General features: G+C 37.7%; 1 protein-coding gene across 4 annotated transcripts in view; it reads right to left on the bottom strand.

Annotated features, from left to right (window-relative positions):
* STAG1 (stromal antigen 1) overlaps positions 1-22,100 on the bottom strand; it is a 505,017-nt gene that overhangs the window by 96,772 nt on the left and 386,145 nt on the right. For all 4 annotated transcript variants that reach the window (XM_059889103.1, XM_059889102.1, XM_002685052.7 and 1 more), the window contains 3 exons: positions 7,138-7,236; positions 6,558-6,637; positions 201-308 (listed from right to left, as the gene is read on the bottom strand). In XM_059889103.1, the coding sequence (XP_059745086.1) occupies positions 201-308; positions 6,558-6,637; positions 7,138-7,236 (287 nt within the window). The remainder of the gene's footprint in view (positions 1-200; positions 309-6,557; positions 6,638-7,137; positions 7,237-22,100) is intronic.

Raw genomic sequence — 22,100 nt, 5'->3', positions numbered from 1 at the left:
GATCAAAGGAATACGTCACAAGGGACATCCTTCTCAGAGATGTGATTCACGATGTGTATGTAGGCTGTAAGAATGTTACAGCCCACAGAATTTGCAGTGGCCACTTCTAGCACTATTTTCAGTCACTCTTTTACTAACTATAAAACAACAACAAAACAAAAACAGAAAAGTGGAACTTGTTTCATAGAGAATTAACTCACTTTTTGTGAAGGAATTCTCCAGCTGCCACAGCAACAGGGCGATGTGCTGAGTACACCAAATGGTAAACATTTTCACAGTCTTCATTGGAAAGAGCTTCTTCACTTCCACTGAAAAATTCAGAAAAGTAAAACTGAGCCAAAACAAATGTTTACTGTCAGTTCTACCTTCATCAAAATTTTGTATGGTTCTTTATAAAAGCTCAAGGTATTCTGATTTTATTTTTCCACTCTTTTTAGTTGAGTTTGAAAATAATATTTTTCCTTAACTATAAAGGGCACTTCAATTGTTATATAAAATTCAGAAAATACAGATAAAACAAGAAAATAAAAGGTCCACATTTCTTTCCATACACACCTATAGACAACAACTCTTAATATCTTGGGATATATATTAGCCCAATTTAGCTCAGTTTCTTTAAACGTGCATAAGTTTTTTTGTTAACAGACATTAGTCATATATTCACCTGTTTCATAGTTAAATTGTTACTGTGCTATGTCACTCTTGCCAGAATTGTCTATTTTATAGTTTATCACAATATTTACAATACTAGTCTTCTTTCTATATAAAATGGATTTACCAGTCATAATCATTCCTTTACTAATGTAAATTTGCCATCTTTCTTTTCATGTAGTCGTAAAGTTTCAACCTTTTATTGGTTTGCTGGAATGTATATTTAAGTATTTTTTTCCCAAAGAGGGAATATCTATTTCCTGACTATTAATATGGTTAAAAACATTTGAAAGGATTAAAGATTAATGACTAGATGGGGTACAGAATGTTTAGGCTGTACAGGTTCTTGACGAGATGTAGCAGTATAAACTCATTCCACAGAATTCAATTCTGGAGATGCCTCAGAGACTAGAAGGAAACTAGTCAAATGAATATAAATTAGAATGATCTTTGCAGCAAAATAATGTGGTTGCATCATAATATAAGGAAGAAACTTTAGTTTTGAATGAAAAAGAGCTGGATTTCAAGGAAGGGAGACAGATTAGAAGCAGTTTAATTTTAAAGTTCACACTTTTCCCCTCTCAACAAGGCCTAAGTTTTAATCACTTAATTATATGTATATAAATCAGCTCAATGAACTAATACCCTCAGGATGAAGTTAAACTCCTAGGAAAAAAAAAAAATTAAGATTTCTCAGTAATCCAAGCTCATAAGGGAAAGGAAATAATCTACACCAAAAGAAGAATAAACAGATGGAGAAAAAAAGAATTTAAAGATAGTACAACAGGATGTTAAGGTGACTTTAACTTGTTATTTTGAGGAAGTTTTGGTAGACATCTCACAAGCCAAGAAAAATAAGGCCAGATTATTTCATGCAGTGCTATAAGAGACTGGAGAGTTAGTTTGTGAACCTCACCATGAAAGTAGAAATCAGGAGACAGAGCAATATAATGAGTAGAAATTCATAGTTCCTCCAAGTTTCCTTTAGGCCAGACATGAAATAATTAAAGACAGCCAGCCTGGATAGTTTTAAAAGACATCCTGCCCAACAAGGCCATATACAGGGCAAGCGATTCAAAGAGAGGAAACCGAAAGCCAGGTGCTGAATCACAAAGTAAATAGCCAGAGGAAGCATCATCCACTGTGGGGAACCACTGTCATAAACACCCAAAGAGGGAATAAGACAGGAGGGAAAAGGGCAGGACACAAACATGAAATAATGACGATGGGGAGCACCTGCTGGCATGCTGGACAGGCTGGAGCCAGCTGAAACCAAGGTGGCTTTGAGAATAGTACAGTTACTGACCTTTCGCTCATAATACCTTCACTGAAATACTAAAAAGCACTCCTTTCACACCATGTCAGTTCTGAAAAGAACCATAAAAGGCCAAAAAGAGTGGGCAGTGGCCCCATTTTGGGGAAATACCCACCCTTCCCCAGAATAGCAAGAATATTTCTCCTACTCATTAGCCTATGAAATCACTTAACCCAAAAAAAGTACGTCCCCATGCCTCTGGGCCTATTTCACTTTCCCAGAGGACCCTGTGCCCTGGGGTGGCTCTTGCCTTCTGAGACAGACTGCATTCTGTCTATGGAATGCATATCACTAAATAAACTTGCTTTCCCTTTACTATGGTTCCCTCCTAAATTTTTCCTGTGGGTTGCCAATAACCCTCACTAGGAGGTCCATCCTAAGGACTTCTGTGGGTCTCAGGATGACACCTCCCTCTCCTGCAACAGGGAGAGCTCTCTGAGGAATCCAGAAAAGGACCAAAGTTATCTAATGAATTAGATCATCTGACACAGTTGGAGGGCCATAACTGTACTTTTAATATATGTTCTGACCTTATTTCTTCCAATGAAAACACAGAAAAGAATCTTAAAAATAGACTTTTGAAACTAGCCAAACTACTTTCTAAATTCAAGAGGAAAGTATGATTTTTTTTTTAGCCAAACAAGGTATCAGATAGTTTGAAAAACACTCTTTAAGGAAGTAAACTAGCTAGAAAATATATTGGAGGAGCCTATGAGAGACTGCTGTAAATAAGGCAGAGCACCAAAGACTTGATGCCTTCGAACTGTGGTGCTGGAGAAGACTCCTGAAAGTCCCTTGGACAATAAGGAGATCAAACCAGTCAATCTTAAGGGAAATCAACCCTGAATACTTGTTGGAAAGACTGACACGGAAGCTGAGCATAGTGAAAGTCGCTCAGTCGTGTCTGACTCTTTGGGACCCCATGGATGATACAGTTCTTGGAATTCTCCAGGCCAGAATACTGGAGTGGGTAGCCTTTTCCTTCTCCAGGGAATCTCCCCAACCCAGGGATAGAACACAGGTCTCCACATTGCAGGCAGATTCTTTCCCAGCTGAGCCACAAGGGAAGCCCCAAAATACTGAAGTGAGTAGCCTATCCCTTCTCCAGAGGATCTTGCCAACCCAGGAATCAAACTGGGGTCTCCTGCATTGCAAGCAGATTCTTTAACAACTGAGCTATCAGAGAAGCTGAAGTTGAAGCTCCAGTATTTCAGTCATCTGATGCGAACAGCCGACTCCTTGGTAAAGTCCCTTACGCAGGGAAACACTGAGAGCAGGAAGAGAAGAAGGCGTCAGAGGATGAAATGGCTGGATGGCATCACAGATCCAAAGGACATGAACTTGGCAAACTTCGGGAAATGGTGAGGGACAGGCAGGCCTGGCGTGCTGCACTCCATGGGGTCACAAAGAATGGGACATGACTGGGCGACTAAACAGCAACAACAGAGAGAATTACTCTTCCCTGAAGGTAAGGGAAGAAGTATTGAAAATATCAAAGCAGTTAACACTTGCCTGAATGAGCAAGTATTAAAACTAAATTTAAAAAAAGGCAAAAAGAAAAAAAAAAAGGGTAAAAAAGTAATCCTTAACAACAGATTTTAAACTCTAGACAATTTAAATGAAAAAAGATGAGTGGGTGGAATGAGGTTATTTTTTGTTCAAGGGAAAGACATTGATAAACTTGTAAAATTCAAACTTAGATTATAATCTACTTGTCATAGTAGTCATAATCTTCATAAATGACAAAGAAAGAGATATAACAATAAAGTGAATACTATCAGAAGATGTACAAATTATGAATAGAGAGGTACTGATCTATACAGTGTGTAAGAAAAGATAAGATAGTAGTTGGAAGACTCTAACACATCCTTCTGAAAAAATAGGCGAAAAAAAGTAAAGTTATAGATAATTTGGATGACACTGAATAAATTCAAAGTAATGAATATAAATACATTAACTATATAAGCAACACAGATAAGTATTGTTTTTACATATATTTAGAACATTCAGAAGATTAACCAAAATATGCAGAACACATTCTTAAATAATACAATAAAATAGAAAGAACAGCTTTAAACAATCTGATCTAGGGAGAACAGAAATTACTACTGAATAATCCATGATTAAACTGAAAATCATAACAGTAATCAAAATATTTATCATTAATTGCCTATGAAAATATTCCATGTCCAAATTTTTGGGAGACAAGTAAAGTAGTGAAATTGAAAGTAGTACTTAAAGGTATATTCATTACTTTAAACATGATTATTCAGAAACAATAAACAAATAGCTTAAAGAAGCTAATTCATTGAAAAGAACAGTAGGATGGACAAACCTCTAGCATGACTTATCAAGAAGAAGGGGATACAAATAAAATAAATGATGAAAAAGAGAAATAACAGAAAAATAGCAAAGTTTTATGAATAAACATATCATAAACAATAAAGTTGAAAACTGTGATAAAACTGATATATTTTCAAAAGCTTATAAAAAGCCAAAATTAATATAAGAGGAAATAAAGATTAACTTAGACAGATAACAGTTAAAGAAGTAGGAATGATGATCAAAGACTTCTCCTCAAAAGAAACTTAAAACTGATATGGCTTTAACAAGAGAATTCTCTCAAACTTTTAAGAAGAAAATCTTCATCATAGAAAAGTTATTTCAGAACAGAAAAAGGGTGAGAAATTACTGATGATAATTTACAAAGAGTATACATATAACCCTGATTTCAAAGTTGGATAAAGAAAAGAAAAAAATGTTAAAGCTATATATAACACAACTGTGAAAATCCGAAATAAAACATAAAACTGCATTTAAGCAAATTACAGTGAAAACAAATATGTCACGTTCAAACAGGATTTAGTTTAGAAATGCACATGTGGTTTACCATTAGACAAATACATCAATTTCATTCAGACTCATCTATGTAAAAAAGAAAATCCCAGAAAACTGAGAATACAGAAGAACATTTTTCATATCAAAAACCTATCTCAGTAACTGCAGAAACAAAAAAACTTTAGATGCCTTCCTAGAAAAAGAACAAAAAAATCCACTATCAGGGATACTTAAAGTGCTCAATATCCGGGCTAATGGAATTAGACAAGAAAATGAAACAAAAGTTTTAAAATGAGAAGAGGAGAAGACAGAACTAAAATTGTCTTCACATCATAAAATAATCTACATAGTAAATTCAAGAAAATCAAACCATCAGCATGGATAAAAGTTCTACTATGCTGCACATAAAAGACAAACATGAAAATTAAGGTTCTCTGTCTTAGCAATAATTCAGTAGAAAATATTTTAAAACTAAATATTTATCACATAACAAAAAAACCATAAAGTATTTAAGAATTAACCCAGTAAACAATGTACACTACTGCTACAAAACAAATTTAAACCTTACACAAGACTTAATGAGATCTGAATAAAGGAATACATCATTTTCATATATAAATTATATATATAATTATAAAAAGTTCCATTCTCTCCTAAATTTATCATAAAATTAAATGCAGTTCTTTTTTTCTTTGGCCACACCACTATAAGATCTTAGTTTCCCAGCTAGGGATCAAACCCTTGTCCGTGTACTCAAAGTGCAAAGTCTTAACCACTGGACTGCCAGGGAAGTTCCTAAATGCAGTTCTAATATTTAAACTCCCAACCAAAGTTTCTGAGGAATTAGACAAAAGCACCTTAAAAATTCATAAAGAAAAAAGTAGCTAAGTGCATTTTAAAAAGAAAGGCAAAGAAGGTACTGATCAGTAAGAGGCCATAAGCACACAACATCTACCAGACTATAAAGCCACAATAATAAAGAATATGGTAGTACAGCAGAAAGAGGCAAAATGAGACCAAAACAACAATAGACCCTGGCATACATGATATCTGGTATATGACAGATATATAGCATCATAAAATAGGGAGTAGAGGATTTGTAATGACTTTGTCAGGTCTTGCATTCTCTCATACAGATTCTTCCTGGTTTTTAGTTAGTTCTATATATGAAACTATTCCTATTTTAAAATCTATAGCATATTAATGACATAATTTAATCACCTTGTTTCCTTCTTTTACTTCTGTACCATTCTAAAGAAGTCTATTTGAAAAACCTAACCCTTTTAAGTCTTTTCTTTCTCATTTCTCTGTCTCTCTCTTTAAATAGAAGAACCCACCTGCCAATGCAGGAAATGTGGGTTCAATCCCTGGGTTGGGAAGATCCCTTGGAGAAGGAAATGGCAACCCACTCCAGTAATCTTGCCTGGGAAATCCCATGGACAGAGGAGCATGGTGGGCTACAGTCCAACGAGTTCCGAAAGAGTTGGACATGACTTAGAGATTAAACAATAACAATGTTACTTCATGGATACTTTTTCTGGATTGCATAAAAGAACTTGTACATAGAGGAAATAGAAAATATTCAAAATAAAAGACAAACAGAAAACATTTTGTTTCAAACCTAACCTTAAAATAAGAAAGCAAAACCAAAAGTGGTAAGAATACACATTAGGATTATATATGTGAAGGGCACTAATAATGCTGGGAAACAACATTAATATTTTAACAGATTAAATTAAAATATTATACTTACTGAAGTATTAGTGTAACCAATCGAATAGCTTCAACAGCAACATCATATTCCTTATCAAGTGTCATTGATACAATGCGATCCTGAAGAAAAGTCATAAGTCAAACCAACCATGAACAGAAAAGAAGCTGAGACAGATGTGAGGTAATGTTTTGTGGGGAGATGATGGAAGAGTAATGATAGATTAGTCTAATGATGATTAGATTAGATGGAAAGTTTTCCTTTTCAAATGTTATCATCATGGTTCTATGCACACACAGGAGGTGTTGTAAATGTTTATAATTTTCATCAACTAGCATTCTCTAACAAAGAGACAAACCTTACCTTGCAAAATCATTAAGTATAAAAAGATGTCCAGGAAAAAAATCTTATTTTAAGCAGGAGAGCTTTCCATTGAAGGTAATAAATAAGACCTCATGTTGGTAATATCTTTTCTAAAGCAGAGATTCATCTATTTAATACAGGGCTATTTAAAGAATATGTATTAAGAATATGAGCTACACTTGCTATGGTAATGCCATTTGCTAAGCTAGCTATAACAAGCATTTTTAAAGTGAAAAAGAAAAGAAGTTAACATTCTTACCTTGAATCGGTTAGTGAAGAGCTCCAACTTGGGGAATAATTCTCTATTGGTATACAGACTTTGTAGAGCTTTCAAACACTTCAGTCTGACTTCTCCTTGCTTCAGAAATACAAATAAAACCAAAACACAAACAGTCAATTCAATGTTACAAAAGTTAGATTTTCAAGTCTATATGAAAACTAAAGTGATTTTCAGCTTAACCATTCAATTTATTTCATACTGTAATTTGACATAAGACAGAACAAGTAACTATATTGTACTTACATTTAACTAAAAATGCACTAAAACCCCTTAGTTAGTTGAGAGTAAGTCTATATCTTTTTCAAATGTGTATCAATTCTGGTTCAACATGAAATATTTCCTACAATCATACCTGTGGCACTGTGAGATAATTTTTAGCCTATGATTTTAACTAAAGAAGGGTATGCTAATTTCTCCTTACTTCAAAAAAAATCTAACTTCATAACAAAGTATTATCACTCATTTATTTAGCAAATATTTACTAAAAGTCTTTTATATTCCAGAAAGAGCAGTTAGGAAAACATGATAAAGGGAAGAATGTTTAAAACAAAGGCAAAATGATAGTCATGTGTCCTGGGGTTGCTCTTTACTAGGGCAATATAATAAAATCATTAACTTGGAGTAGATGTTGGTAATCAAAATGCATTCAGGATCACATGGAAACTTAGCCAATCCAAATGATTCAAAAGGAAACAAAATTTCTATGTTCAAAAAGCAACATGTTCCACAGTGGGCGTCCAAATTTTGGAATCAGACAAAGCTAGATTTCCAATCTGTATATTATTAGAGAGATGATAAGTACACTAAAACCATCCCCAAGAAAAAGAAATGCAAAAAGGCAAAATGATTGTCTGAGGAGGGCTTACAAACAGCTGATAAAAGAAAAAGGAAAGGTAAAGGAGAAATGGAAAGATATATCTGTCTGAAGGCAGAATTCCAAAGAACAGCAAGGGGAGATAAGAAAGTCTTCCTCAGTGATCAGTGCAAAGAAATAGAGGAAAACAATAGAATGGGAAAGACCAGAGATGTCTCCAAGAAAATAAGAAATACCAAGGAACATTTCATGCAAAGATGGAACGGTAAAGGACAGAAACGGTATGGACCTAACAGGAAGCAGAAGATATTAAGATGTGGCAGAATACACAGAAGAACTATACAAAAAAGATCTTTATGACTCAGATAACCATGATGGTGTGATCATTAAACTAAGAGTCAGACGTCCTGGAGTGTGAAGTCAAGTGGGCCTTATGAAGCAACACTATGAACAAAGCTAGTGGAGGTGACAAAATTTCAGGTAAGCTATTTCAAATCCTGAAAGATGATGCTGTTAAAGTGTTGCACTCAATATGCCAGCAAATTTGGAAACTCAGCAGCAGACACAGGACTGGAAAAGGTCAGTTTTCATTCCAGTCCCAAAGAAAGGCAATATCAAGAATGTTCAAACTACCACACAATTGCACTCATCTCACACGCCAGCAAAGTAATGCTCAAAATTCTCCAAGCCAGGCTTCAACAGTATGTGAAACAAGAACTTCCAAATGTTCAAGCTGGATTTAGAAAAGGCAGAGGAACCAGAGATCAAATTGCCAACACTTGTTGCATCATAGAAAAAGCAAGAGAATTCCAGAAAAACATCTACTTCTGCTTCATTGACTACGCTAAAGCCTTTGACTGTGTGAATCACAACAAACTAGAAAATTCTTAGAGATGGGAATACCAGACAACCTTACGTGCCTGTTCAGAAATCTATATGCAGGTCAAGAAGCAACAGTTAGAATGGGCATGGAACAACAGACCGGTTCCAAATTGGGAAAAGAGCACATTAAGGCTGTATACTGTCACCTTGCTTATGTAACTTATATGCAGAGTATATCATGAGAAATGCTGGGCTGGATGAAGCACAAGCTGGAATCAAGACTGCTGAGAGAAATATCAATAACCACAGATATGCAGATGACACCACATTTATGGCAGAAAGTGAAGAAGAACTAAAGAGTCTTTTGATGAAAGTGAAAGAGGAGAGTGAAAAAGTTGACTTAAAACTCAATATTCAAAAAACTAAGATGTTGGCATCTGGTCCCATCACTTCATGGCAAATAGATGGGGAAACAATGGAAACAGTGACAGACTTCATTTTCTTGGGCTCCAAAATTACTGCAGATGTTGACTGCATCCATCAAATTAAAAGACACCTTCTCCTTGGAAGAAAAGCCGTGACTAACCTAGACAGCATATTAAAAAGCAGAGACATTACTTTGTCGACAGGTTCATCTACTCAAAGCTATTGTTTTTCCAGTAGTCATGTATGGATGTGAGAGCTGGACCATAAAGAAAACGGAGCACCAAAGAACTGATGCTTTTGAACTGTGGTGTTGAAGCAGACTCTTAATAGAGTCACTTGGACTGCAATAGATCAGACCAGTCAATCCTGAAGGAAATCAGTCCTGAACACTCACTGGAAGGACTGAAGCTGAGGCTGAAGCTCCAATATTTGGGCCACCTGATATGAAGAACTGACTCACTGGAAAAGATCCTGATGCTGGGAAAGACTGAAGGCAAGAGAAGGGGACGACAGAGGATTAGACGGTGGGATGGCATCATCAGCTCGATGGACATGAGTTTGAACAGGCTCTGAGAGTTGGTGACGATGGACAGGGAGGCCTGGGGTGCTGCAGCCCATGGGGTTGCAAAGGATTGGATGCGAGTGAGAGACTGAATTGAAGTACACTAATCATTCTGATACTAGTTTTCTTACTTATAAAATACGATTCTGACTTTTAAAATTTGAGTGCAGAGGTATGTTGGTAAAAGTTTTAACAACAAGCTCTGGGAATGGAGCCCTGAACTGTTCCATTTACAGATTTCTGTGATGTGATTACTCGCTCCACAGCCAATTTCAAGATACCAATTCTGAACTGATATAAATGAATGGATGTGCATTGAATGCTGATTCAAGGTAGCTCAAGCCCCCTCCTGTGAGATATGCTTGTTGGTAAAGTCTCTAGCACAGAGAAGGTATCTGTGGTAGTTGCTGTTGATGACCTGCCCAGAAGTCCAAATCCTAATATACACGGCTAATCTTCCCACTTCCTTCTCTATTGACAGCTAATGGAGCTTATCTGCATCTCTCTGTGGAGAATTGACCATGGCTGGAAAGAACCACCTAGTACAGAGATTCCTATGCTCTACTTTGCCTTTGCCTCCTTCAGGATGAAGCTCATAGCCATGGGGGAATGAAATAGGAGGGTAAAAGAGCCCAATCTCCTCGTCTCAGGACAGGATAATCTCTGAGGTGCAATTTATTCATCAAAGTTCCTTCTGAGGTGATGCTCAGACAAAACTCCTGAAACCACATTTCTGTCAGTGTCTCCTACTTTATCCTATATTCCTCATTTACTTACAGGTTTCTCCTGAGAATATAAACTTCAATGTATTTCTAGCACAAAAATCTCTGACTGAGGCGAGATTCTAGGGAATGTGACCCAAACAGCTGGTAGCAAGAGTGGTCCTAACAAACAGACCTCACTGATGGGATTCTGAAGATGGATCACTTGAATGAAGAGCTACCATGAGGATGTACCCAATTACTGTTTGTAAGTGAAGTCAATGACAGTCTCTGACATAGAAGAGTAGCCATTTGCTAATTCACTTGTACATGAAAGGAGATATGCACTTAGCTTGTACAACATGACAAGCATTTGAGGGATTACGTTATAAACAGTAACTATAAGGACTACGGAATTGGGTGGCTGTCACTGAGAGTGCTGAAGAGAGAAAATGACAGGCTAATTAATCACCAGTTTAAATTAACAAATGGCAACATTTAAGAGACTTTCATCTCCTGCAGATCAAGAGTTCATTATATTGAAGACTAGACTGAGAACTCAATTTTAGGGGTGGCAGAATTTATGAGACATTGCATCTCAGGCAAGTCTATGCCAAAATCACAGCCATATAGGAAAGAAGTGGGAGTTCAAAGGCTAGCTGGCAGATGTAGATAGAACAATGAACTTGAAGTTTTCCATAAACATGTGGGCCTGCAAATAAGTCTCAAGTTCCCCTGTTAGAAGAGAGCATGCTTCTTCCACCTAACTATCCCCTTGAATATATGGAAACCTCAAGTGAAGCAACTACCTTAAGGACAATGCTAGTAGCTTTCCTCATGATCTATACCAACCTTCCCTTATGGCCACAAGCTAAGGTCAAATTTCAGTATGGCCCAAGTGGGGAAGTAGCAGGTCTGCTAAAGGAAGAGGAAGATTATATTGCTGTAAGTGCTACAGGAATGGGTCAATTTGAACAAGAACTGAGAGTGGTTGCTAAGGGTACTGGACTAGGGAATGGGAATATCAAACAAGATAAGAGAGAGTTTTTGGATATGGGGCATTCTTTCTTGCCTCAGGATTTAAGGCCCATGCAAATAGACTAACATTGCTGGATGACCTCTGGAAAAAGCAGTGGTGCATATTAAAGAAATAAGAGATCCAAGAATCATTGTGGCAGACTGTGAAGAAAGGCAATTAAAACACAGTGAAGTAAGCAATATAAAGGATCTACTGTATAAACTCAGAAGACCTACTGGTTTGGTATGTTCCTCAGGAGGGCCTGGACAATACTGTTTATCAAGGCAATAAAGAAAAGACTGGGGGCCCAGGCATTACTGAGAAACTACAAAATGGCTGTGTTCTGGAGGCTAGAGCTGGCAACAGAAGAGACTCAAACAGAATTCAGTTTCCATTCCAATAACAAAAATGATGAAGAGATTACAGAATAGCAGAAACAAGGTAGCATCACCGAATTAGTAGATGCAAGGTGGACATGATAACTGTAGTGGGTAGAGCAATGTTGAAGAGCAGCCCATGGGATATGGATATGGCTCATAAGATATGGTTTTCCTGGAGGCATGATATATGAAAACCCAACAAAAGTATCACGTAATATGTATCCATGATCACAAGAGATCAACAGATAAGCAAAAGATTAAAGACAGCTGACCCAAAGTAAAATTATAACTCCAGATTTAAGATAGCATGTAAGAAGTTTCTTTACCTCTAAATTTCAAAATAAGGCCAAAATAGATGAAATTACTTTCACCCAATCAAGTTCACACAGAAAATTATACATAGAACAAAGACATTAATCAAGTTTTATCTACACCTTGTTTGGTGATGCTTCCCAATCAAGTACCTCTCATACCAAATCTTTGTTCTTTACCTATAACATGGCCTGCTTTCATTACAGGAACTTAACTAAATAACTTTAACAATAACTTAAATGAAAAAGCCACTTGAATTTTTGGTAATTTTTCTCTTTTGGGACTCCATTATACTCTGATTGTTATTAAAATGCATACAATAATATGAACACCCCAATGGGAATACTGCGAAAGAGTTCATATTCGGTTCAGTTCAGTCACACAGTCATGTCCAACTCTTTGCAACCCCATGGACCGCAGCATGCCAGGCTTCCCTCTCCATAACCAAGTCCCAAAGCTTGCTCAAACTCATGTCCATTGAGTCAGTAATGCCATCCAACCATCTGATCTGTTGTCCCCTTCTCCTCCTGCCTTCAATCTTTCCCAGCATCAGGGTCTTTTCTAATGAGTCAGTTCTTCGCACCAGGTAGCCAAATGTTGGCGCTTCAGCATCAGTCCTTCCAATGAATATTCAGGACCGATTTCTTTTAGGATGGACTGGCTGGATTTCCTTGCAGTCCAAGGGACTCTCAAGAGTCTTCTCCAATGCCATAGTTCAAAAGTGCTCAGCTTTCTTTATAGTCCAACTCTCACATCCGTACATGACTACTGGAAAAACCATAGCTTTGACTAGACGGACCTTTGTTGGCAAAGTAATGTCTCTGCTTTTTAATATGCTGTCTAGGTTGCTCATAGCTTTTCTTCCAAAGAGCAAGTGTCTTTTAATTTCATGGTGGCAGTCACCATCTGCAGTGATTTTGGGGCCCCTCAAAATAAAGTCTCTCACTGTTTTCATTGTTTCCCATCTATTTGCCATGAAGTTGATGGGACTGGATGGCATAATCTTGGTTTTCTGAATGCTAGGTGTTTTTTTTTTTTTTTTTTTTTGAATGCTAGGTTTTTAGCCAGCTTTTTCACTCTTCTTTTTCACTTTTATCAAGAGGCTCTTTAGTTCTTCACTTCCTGCCATTAGTGTGGTGTCATCTGTGTATCTGAGGTAATTGATATTTCTCCCGGCAACTTGATCCAGCTTGTGCTTCAACCAGTCCAGCATTTCACATGATGTACTCTACATATAAGTTAAATAAGGAGGGTGACACTATACATCCTGATGTACATAGTAGCTCTGTGAAGAATGAAGTTACTCATAGAAGGCCATCCACACATTTTTGGGGATGAGGCCCTTTAGACCATTTCAGGTGCTGATAATCTTATCACTGAGTGGTTCCTATCACTGAGTATATAATAGGCATTAACATTTTGGCTGTATATAGTACTGACCACCACCACTGCCTCATAGGGTATGTACGACAAGGACAAATTCAAGAACAATGAGACAGGTGCGCTCCTAACCAACTCCAGAGCTGTCCAAATCACGGTACACTGTTCAACAAAAACACTAAATCTATGGTGGGGAAAAGGACATCATTCTGCTAATTCAAGATAATACAAGCAGTCCAATCTGGCCCATAAGGAAGGCCTCCAGAGACTAGACGTTGACAGATTACCAAAGGATAAAAGTTGCAGTTTGAGCTTTTGCCCCAGCAGCTTCTGATATTATCACCATCGCTGAGACAGTGCAACCCATATGTGAAACAACCAAGCTGTGACTGAGCTGGCTAAGGCTTTTTACTTGATCCCTTTGCAGAATGAGGTCATGACCAATTTTTGTTCACACTGAACAGCCTCCAGTGTATTTCTACTGCACTCCTGCAGGGATACCTAAATCATTCTGCAATATGCTACCAGAGGGCAGGGCTTGATTCTCAATAAGCCCAAGTGCCCACAGAAATTTTAGTCATCCTTTAATTAATGAGATGGCTACAGTGCTGCTAATGACATGGAGGCTACAGTGCTGTACTGGGCCACTGACACTGAATGATTAGTGCCAATTTGACTATAAATCCAGATAAAGTCCAGGCCCTAGGCACAGCAAGTGCAATTTCTAAGGCTCAGGGTTCAAAAATGACATTATGGCATGGTTTACTGACAGCTCTATGAAACAAAGGCAGATAAGTCCTGCTAGGTTGTAGCCATCATCTGGACCAGTGGACGGCTATCTTTTGACTATCAGGTGTGTCAGCATTTCAATAGGCCAAGCTCTGCACTATGATAATAGCAGTGCAGGTCACCCCTACTACCATTCCTTGTAACATTTTTCACCAACAAGCAGGTTGTTGCCAATGATCTAGCCATCTGGTCAGGCAAATGGCAACTAAAAGACTGGATCCCCCATATGGGAAAAAGAACTATGGCAGCAGCTTGCTCCCTGGGAAGAAAACAACATATGTCACTTATGTAGATACTCACAGCAAAAGATCTTCTCTTTATATTTATTGAAGGATAGTGGATTATACAATATTATATTAGTTACAGGTATACAACATACTGAGTCAATATTTTATAGATTTATCCTCCATTTAAAGTTATAAAATATTGGCTATATTTCCTGCTTTGTACAGTATAGCCTTGTAGTTTGTGCCTCTTAATTTCCTACTCCTTCCTGGCCCTCTTCACTTCCCTCTCCCCACAGGTAAACACTAGTTTGTTCTCTATATCTGTAAGTTGGCTTGTTTTATAATATTCATTCATTTTTAGGTATGTATTAACATGCAGTATTTGTCTTTCTCTGACTTTTCACTAAGTATAGTACTCTCCAGATACATCCATGTTGTTGCAAATGGCAAAATTTCGTATTATTATACGGCTGAGTAATATTCCATTGTATGTGTGTATATATGTATATATAACACCTCTTCTTTATCCATTCATCTGTTGATGAACACAGGTTTCTTCCATATCTTGGTGATTGTAGATGATGCCATTATGAACACAGGAGTGTACATATCTTTTCAAATTAGTGTTTTTGTTTTCTTTGGACATAAACCTAGGAGTAGAACTGCTATATCACATATATTTTCAGTTTTTTTAGAAACTGTCATGCTGGTTTTCACAGGGGGCATCTCCAATCCATTCCCACAAACACTGTAGACAGGTTTCATTTTCTCAACATCCTTGACAACGTTTGTTACTGATGACAGCTATTTTGACAGGTATGAGGTGATATGCCATTGTGCTTTTGATTTGCATTCCTACAGTGATTAGCAATGTTGAGCATCTTTTTATGTGCTTGTTTGCCATCTGTATGTCTTTGGAAAAATGACTATTCAGATCTTCTGTCCATTTAAAAATCAGGTTGCTCGGTTTTTTGATATTGAGTTGTATGAGCTGTTTTTAACCCCTAATCCATCATATCATTTGCAAATATTTCCTCCCATTCAGTAGGTTGTCTCTTCATTTTGTTGATGGTTTCCCCTTTCAGTAGGTTGTCTTTTCATTTTGTAGATGGTTTCCTTTGGTAAAAGCTTTGCAAAACTTTTGAATTAGTTAGGTTCTATTTGATTATTTTTACATTTGTTTCTTTGGTCTTAGATTGAGCCAAAAAAATATTGTTATAATTTATGTCAAAGAGTATCCTGCCTGTTTTCTTCTAGAAGTTTGTACTTTTGGATTACATTTAGGTCTTTAATCTATTTTGAATTTATTTTTGTCTATGGTGTGGAAAAGTGCTCTAATTTCATTTATGTATAGCTGTCCCCATACCACTTATTTTAGAGACTGTATCTTCTCCATTGTATAGTCTTGCCTACTTTGTTGTAGATTAATTGACTTTATTTTTGGGCTCTCTATTCTGTTCTATTTATCTGTGTGTGTGTTTTAGTGCCAGTACCATACTTTGATTATTGTAGTACTGTAGTGTAGTCTGAAGACAGGGAGCATGGTATCTCCAGCTTTGTTCTTTTTTGTAAAGGCTGCTTTGATTATTCAGGGTATTTTGTAATTCCATATACATTTTAGGATGATTTGTTCTACTTATGTGATAAATGACATAAGTATTTTGATACAGACTGCAATCTGTAGATTCTTTTCAGTAGTTTAACCATCTTAACAGTTCTCTTTCAGTCTGAGAACAAGGAGTATCTTTCCATTTTTTCTATCATTTATGATCTTCAACAATATTTTATAATTTTCAGAGTACAGGTCTTAGCTGGAGTAACAGGCAAGTTTGGCCTTGGAGAACAAAATGAAGCAGGGCAAAGGCTAACAGAATTCTGCCAAGAGAATGCACTGGTCATAGCAAATACCCTTTTTCAACAACATAAGAGACGACTTTACACATGGACATAACCAAATGGCCAATACTGAAATCAAACTGGTTACATTTTTTGCACCTGAAGATGGAGAAGCTGTATACAGTCAGCAAAAACAAGACCTGGAGCTGACTGTGGCTTAGATCAACTTCTCATAGCAAAATTTAGGCTTAAACTAAAGAAAGTGGGGGAAACCACTAGGCCGGCCAGGTACGACTTAAATCAAAGAGAAAGTGAAAGTCGCTCAGTTGTGTCTGACTCTTTGCGACCCCATGGACTTAGTCCATGGAATTCTACAGGCCAGAATACTGGAGTGGATAGCCTTTCCCTTCTTCAGGGGATCTTCCCAACCCAGGAATCAAACCCAGGTCTCCCACATTGCAGGCAGATTCTTTACCAGCTGAGCCACAAGGGAACCCCAAGAATACTGGAGTGGGTAGTCCATGCCTTCTCCAGGGGATCTTCCCAACCCATGAATTGAACCGGGGTGTTCTGTATCGCAGGCAGATTCTTTACCAACTGAGCTATGAGGGAAGCCCATGACTTCAATCAAGTCCCTTATGACTATGCAGTGGAGGTAACAAATAGATTCAAGAAAAACTATGGATGGAGGTCTGCAATATTGTACAGGAGGCAGTGAACAAAACCATCCCAAAGAAAAAGAAAGGCAAGAAGGCAAAGTGGTTATATGAGTAGGCCTTACAAATAGCTAAAGAAAAGAAGAGATGTGAAAAGCAAGGGAAAAAGGGAAAGGAATATCCAACTAAATGCACATTTCCACAGAACAGCAAGTAGAGACAAGAAGGCTTTCTTCAATGAATAGCATATAAAACAACAGAAGGAGAAAGACTAGACATCTCTTCAGGAAAATTGTGGCTATCAAGAGAACATTTTGCCCACAGATGGGCACAATAAAAGTCATAAATGGTAGATACCTAGTAGATGATGAAGAAATCAAGAAGATATGGAAAGAATACATTGAAGAACTGTACAAAAAAGATCCAAATAAACCTGATTACTGTGATGGTGTGGTCAGCCACGTACAGCATGACATTCTGAAGACTGAGGTCAAGTGGGCCTTATGAAGCACTGCTGTTAATAAAGCTAGTGGATACAACAGAATTCCAGTGAAACTATTCAAAACCTTAAAGGATGATGCCATCAAGGTGTTGCTTTCAATATGTCAGCAAATATGAAAGACTCAGCAGTGGCTGCAGGACTGGAAAAAGTCAATTCTCATCCCATTTCCCAAGAAGGGTAGTGACTAAAGAATGTACTGACCACTGGACAATTGCAGTCATCTCCCAGGCTAGTAAGGTCATGCTTAATATCTTACATGCTAGGCTTCAGCATTATGAGAACCAAGAACTTCCAGGTGTCCAAGCTGGGTTTAGAAAAGGAAGAGGAACCAGAAATCAAATTGCCAACATTTGCTGGATCACAGGGAAAGCTAGAGAATTCCAGAAAAACATCTACCTCTGTTTCATCAACTATGCCAGAGCCATTGACTGTGAGGATCATAATAAACTGTGGAAACCTCCTAAAGAAATGGGAATACCAGACCATCTTACGTGTCTCCAGAGAAACCTGTATGCAGTGAAGAAGCAACATGTAGCAGGCTGTATGGAACAACCGATTGGTTCAAGACTGAGAAAGAAGTATGACAGGGCTGTCTGCTGTCACCCTGTTTGTTTAATGTATACATTGAGAATATCATGAGAAATGCCAGGCTGGATGAGTTACAAGCTGGAATCAAGATAAGTGGGAGAAATATCAACAACCTCAGATATGCAAATGATACCACTCCAATGGCAGAAAGTGAGGAGAGTGAAGAAACACCAGGCTTAAAACTAAATATTAAATGAAGATCAGGGCATTTGGCCCCATTACTTCACAGCAAATAAGGAAAAGGTAGAAGCAGTGACAGATTTTTCTCTTCTTGGGCTTTAAAATCACTGCAGACGGTGACTGCAGTCATGAAATCAGAGTCATTTGCTCCTTGGCAGGAAAACTATGACAACCTAGACAGTGCATTGAAAAGCAGAGACATTACTCTGACAAACGTTCATAGTCAAGGCTATGCTCTTCCCAGTGGTCACATATGGTTGTGAGAGCTGGACTGTAAAGAAGGAGAGCCGAAGAATTGCTGCCTTTGAACCATGGAGAAGACTCCTGTGAGTCCCCTGGACAGCAACAAAAATGAACCAGTCAATCTGAAGGGAAATCAACCCTGACTAGTTGTTGGAAGGACTGAGGCTCAAGTTGAAACTCTGGTATTATGGTCATCTGATGTGAACAGCTGACTCCCTCGAAAAGTCACTGATGCTGAGGAAGATTGACAGGAGAAGGAGAAGAAGGCATCAGAGGATGAGATGGCTGGATGGCATCACTATGCTAATGGATATGAACTTGGGCAAACCTTAGGAGGTGGTTCGAGACAGAGGCCTGGCGTGCTGCAGTCCATGGGGTCGCAAAGAGTTGGACACGACTGGGCAAATGAACAACAGCAACAGGTCTTTCATCTCCTTGCTTAAATTTATTCCTAGGTATCTTATTTTTTTTGATGTAATTACAAAGTATAATTGATTTACAGTGTTTTGTTAGTTTCAGATGTAGAACAAAGTGAATCAGTTATAGATATACATACACCCACTCTTTTTCAGATTTTTCCCCATTATAGGCCATTACAAAGCATCGAGTAGAATTCCTGTATAGATCATTATTAGCTATCTGTTTTATATACAATAGTGTATATACATCAATCACAATGCTCCAATTTACTCTTCTCCCTTACCCCCTTGTAATCATGTTTGGTTTCTATGCCTGCAATTATTTCTGTTTTGTAGATAAGTTCATTTGTACTCTTCAAAAATTGTTTTAAAAATTTATTAATTGAAGGATAATTACTTTACAATATTGTGATGGTTTCTGCCATACATCAACATGGATCAGTTATATGTATACATGTGTCTCCTCCCTCTTGAACCTCTCTCCTAGGTCCCTCTCCACTCCACCCCTAAAGGCTGTCAGAGTCCTGACTTTGGGTTCCCTGCATTATACAGTAAATTCCCACTGGCTATCTATTTTACATATGGTAATAGATATGTTTCAATGCTACTCTCTCAAATCATCCCACCCTCTCCTTCCCCCATTGTCTAAAGTCTGTCCTTTATGTCTGCATATCCTTCACTGCCCTGCAAATAGGATCAACATTACCATTTTTATAGATTCCATATATATGTATTAATATACAGTATTGGTCTTTCCGACTTATTTCACTCTGTATAATTGGCTACAGGCTCATCCACTTCATTAGCACTGACTCAAACATGTTCCCTTTTCAGAGCTGAACAATATCACATTGTGTATATGGACTACTTCCTTATCCATTCATTGTTGATGGACATCTAGGTTGCTTCCATGTCCTAGCTAATGTAAATGTGCTGCAATTAACACAGGTGTACCCCCCTTTTAGATTCCATATATAAACAGTACCACAGGATATTTGTCTTTCTCTGATTTACTTCACCCTGTATGACAATCTCTAGGTCCATCCATGTTGCTGCAAATGGCGTTTTTCCATTCTTTTTTATGGCTTAGTAATATTGCATTGTATACATGTACTACATCTTCTTTATCCATTCCTCTGTTGATGAACACGTAGCCTGCTCCCATGTCCTGCCTACTGTAAACACTGCTGCAATGAACACTGGGGTGCACGTATCTTTTCAAATTGTTTTTTTCTGGATATATGCCCAGGAGTCAGACTGTGGGATTATATGGTATCTCTATATATAGAGATATATAGAGATATCTCTATATATAGATATGCAGACTGCTTTCCACAGTGCATGTACCAGTTTATATTCCCACCAACAGTATATGAGGGCTCCCTTTATTTCACACCTTCTCTCGCATTTACTGTTTGTTGGTTTTTTGATGATAGCTATTCTGACTGGGGCTTCCCTGAGAGCTCAGTTGGTAAAGAATCTGCTTGCAACGCAGGAGACCCCAATTTGATTCCTGGGTTGGGAAGAAACGTTGGAGAAAGGATAGGCTACTCACTCCAGTATTCCTGGGTGTCTCCCGTGGCTCAGCTGGTCAAGAAATTCACTTGCTGTGCGGGAGACCTGGATTCAATCCCTGGGTTGTGAAGATTCCCTAGAGAAGGGAAAGGCTACCCAATCCAGTATTCTGGCCTGGAGAATTCCATGGACTGTATTGTCCATGGGGTCCCAAAGAGTCGGACACGACTGAGTGACTTTCACTTTCATTCTGACTGGTGTGAAATGATACCTCACTGTAGTTTTGATTTGCACTTCTCTAATAACTACTAATTTTGAGCATCTTTTCATGTATTTTTTAGCCATCTGTATGTCTTCTTCAGAGAAATGTCTATTTAGTGTGCCGTATTTTGACTTTTTTTTTTTTTCTTTGAGCTTTATGAGCTGTTTGTATGTTTTGGAGATTTATCCTTTGTCTGTTGCTTTGTTTACAAATATTTTCTTCCATACTGAGAGTTGTCTTGTTTATGTTTCCTTTGCTGTGCAAAAGCTTTTAAAATTAGGATTCATTTGTTTATTTTTATCTATATTACTCTCAAGGAGGTGGATTAAAAAATATCTTGCTGAGTTTTATAGTATCCAGCTTTACATTTAGGTCTTTAATACATTTTATCTTTGTGTATGATGTTAGAGAGTGTTCTAATTTCATTCGTTTACATGTAGTTCTCCAGTTTTCCTGTACTACTTACTGAAGACTTTCCTTCTTCCAGTTTATATTCGTGCCTTCTGTCATAGACTGGGTGCCTATAAGTGCATGGGTTTATCTCTGGACTTTCTATTCTGTCCATTTAATGCAGTTTTAAATGGGACTGCTTTCATGCCTTTTTTTTCTGATAGTTCATTACTAGTATATAGGAAAGCAACAGATTCTGGTACATTAATCTTGTGTCCTGCAACTTTACTAAATGCATTTCTTAGTTCTAATACTACATTAGTGGACATTTTAAGGTTTTCCAAATACAATATCATGCTATCTGCAAATAGTCTTACTTTTTCCTTTCCAGTTTAGATGCCATTTATTTCTTTTCTCTTCTGATTCTTGTGGCAAGGACTTTCAATACCATGTTAAATGGAACTGGCAAGAGTGGGGCATTCTAGTCTTGTTCCTGATTTTAGCAGCTTTCCACCACTGAGGATGATGTCAGTTGTGGGTTTGTCATGTGTGTGTGTGTGTGCTAAGTCACTTCAGTTGTGTCTGACTTTTTGTGACCGTATGGACTACAGCATGCCAGGCTCCTTTGTCCATGGGATTCTCCAGGCAAAAATACTGGAGTGGGTTGCCAGAATACTGGATCGTCCCAATCCAGGGATCAAACCCGTGTCTCTTACGTCTCTTGCACTGGTAGGCGAGTTCTGTACCACTAGGGCCTCTTAGGTTTGTCATAAATAGGCCTTATTACTTGACATATGCTTTCTTGATATCAACCTTGATGAGAGCTGTTGAATTCTATCAAATGCTTTTTCTGTGTCTACTGAAATGATGTGGTTATATTTGCCATTTTGTCAATGTGGTGTATCACTGATTCATTTGCA

Source organism: Bos taurus, chromosome 1, assembly GCF_002263795.3.
Source record: "Bos taurus isolate L1 Dominette 01449 registration number 42190680 breed Hereford chromosome 1, ARS-UCD2.0, whole genome shotgun sequence".
NCBI classification, from domain to species: domain Eukaryota; kingdom Metazoa; phylum Chordata; class Mammalia; order Artiodactyla; family Bovidae; genus Bos; species Bos taurus.
This window is presented reverse-complemented; position numbering and strand designations above follow the sequence as displayed.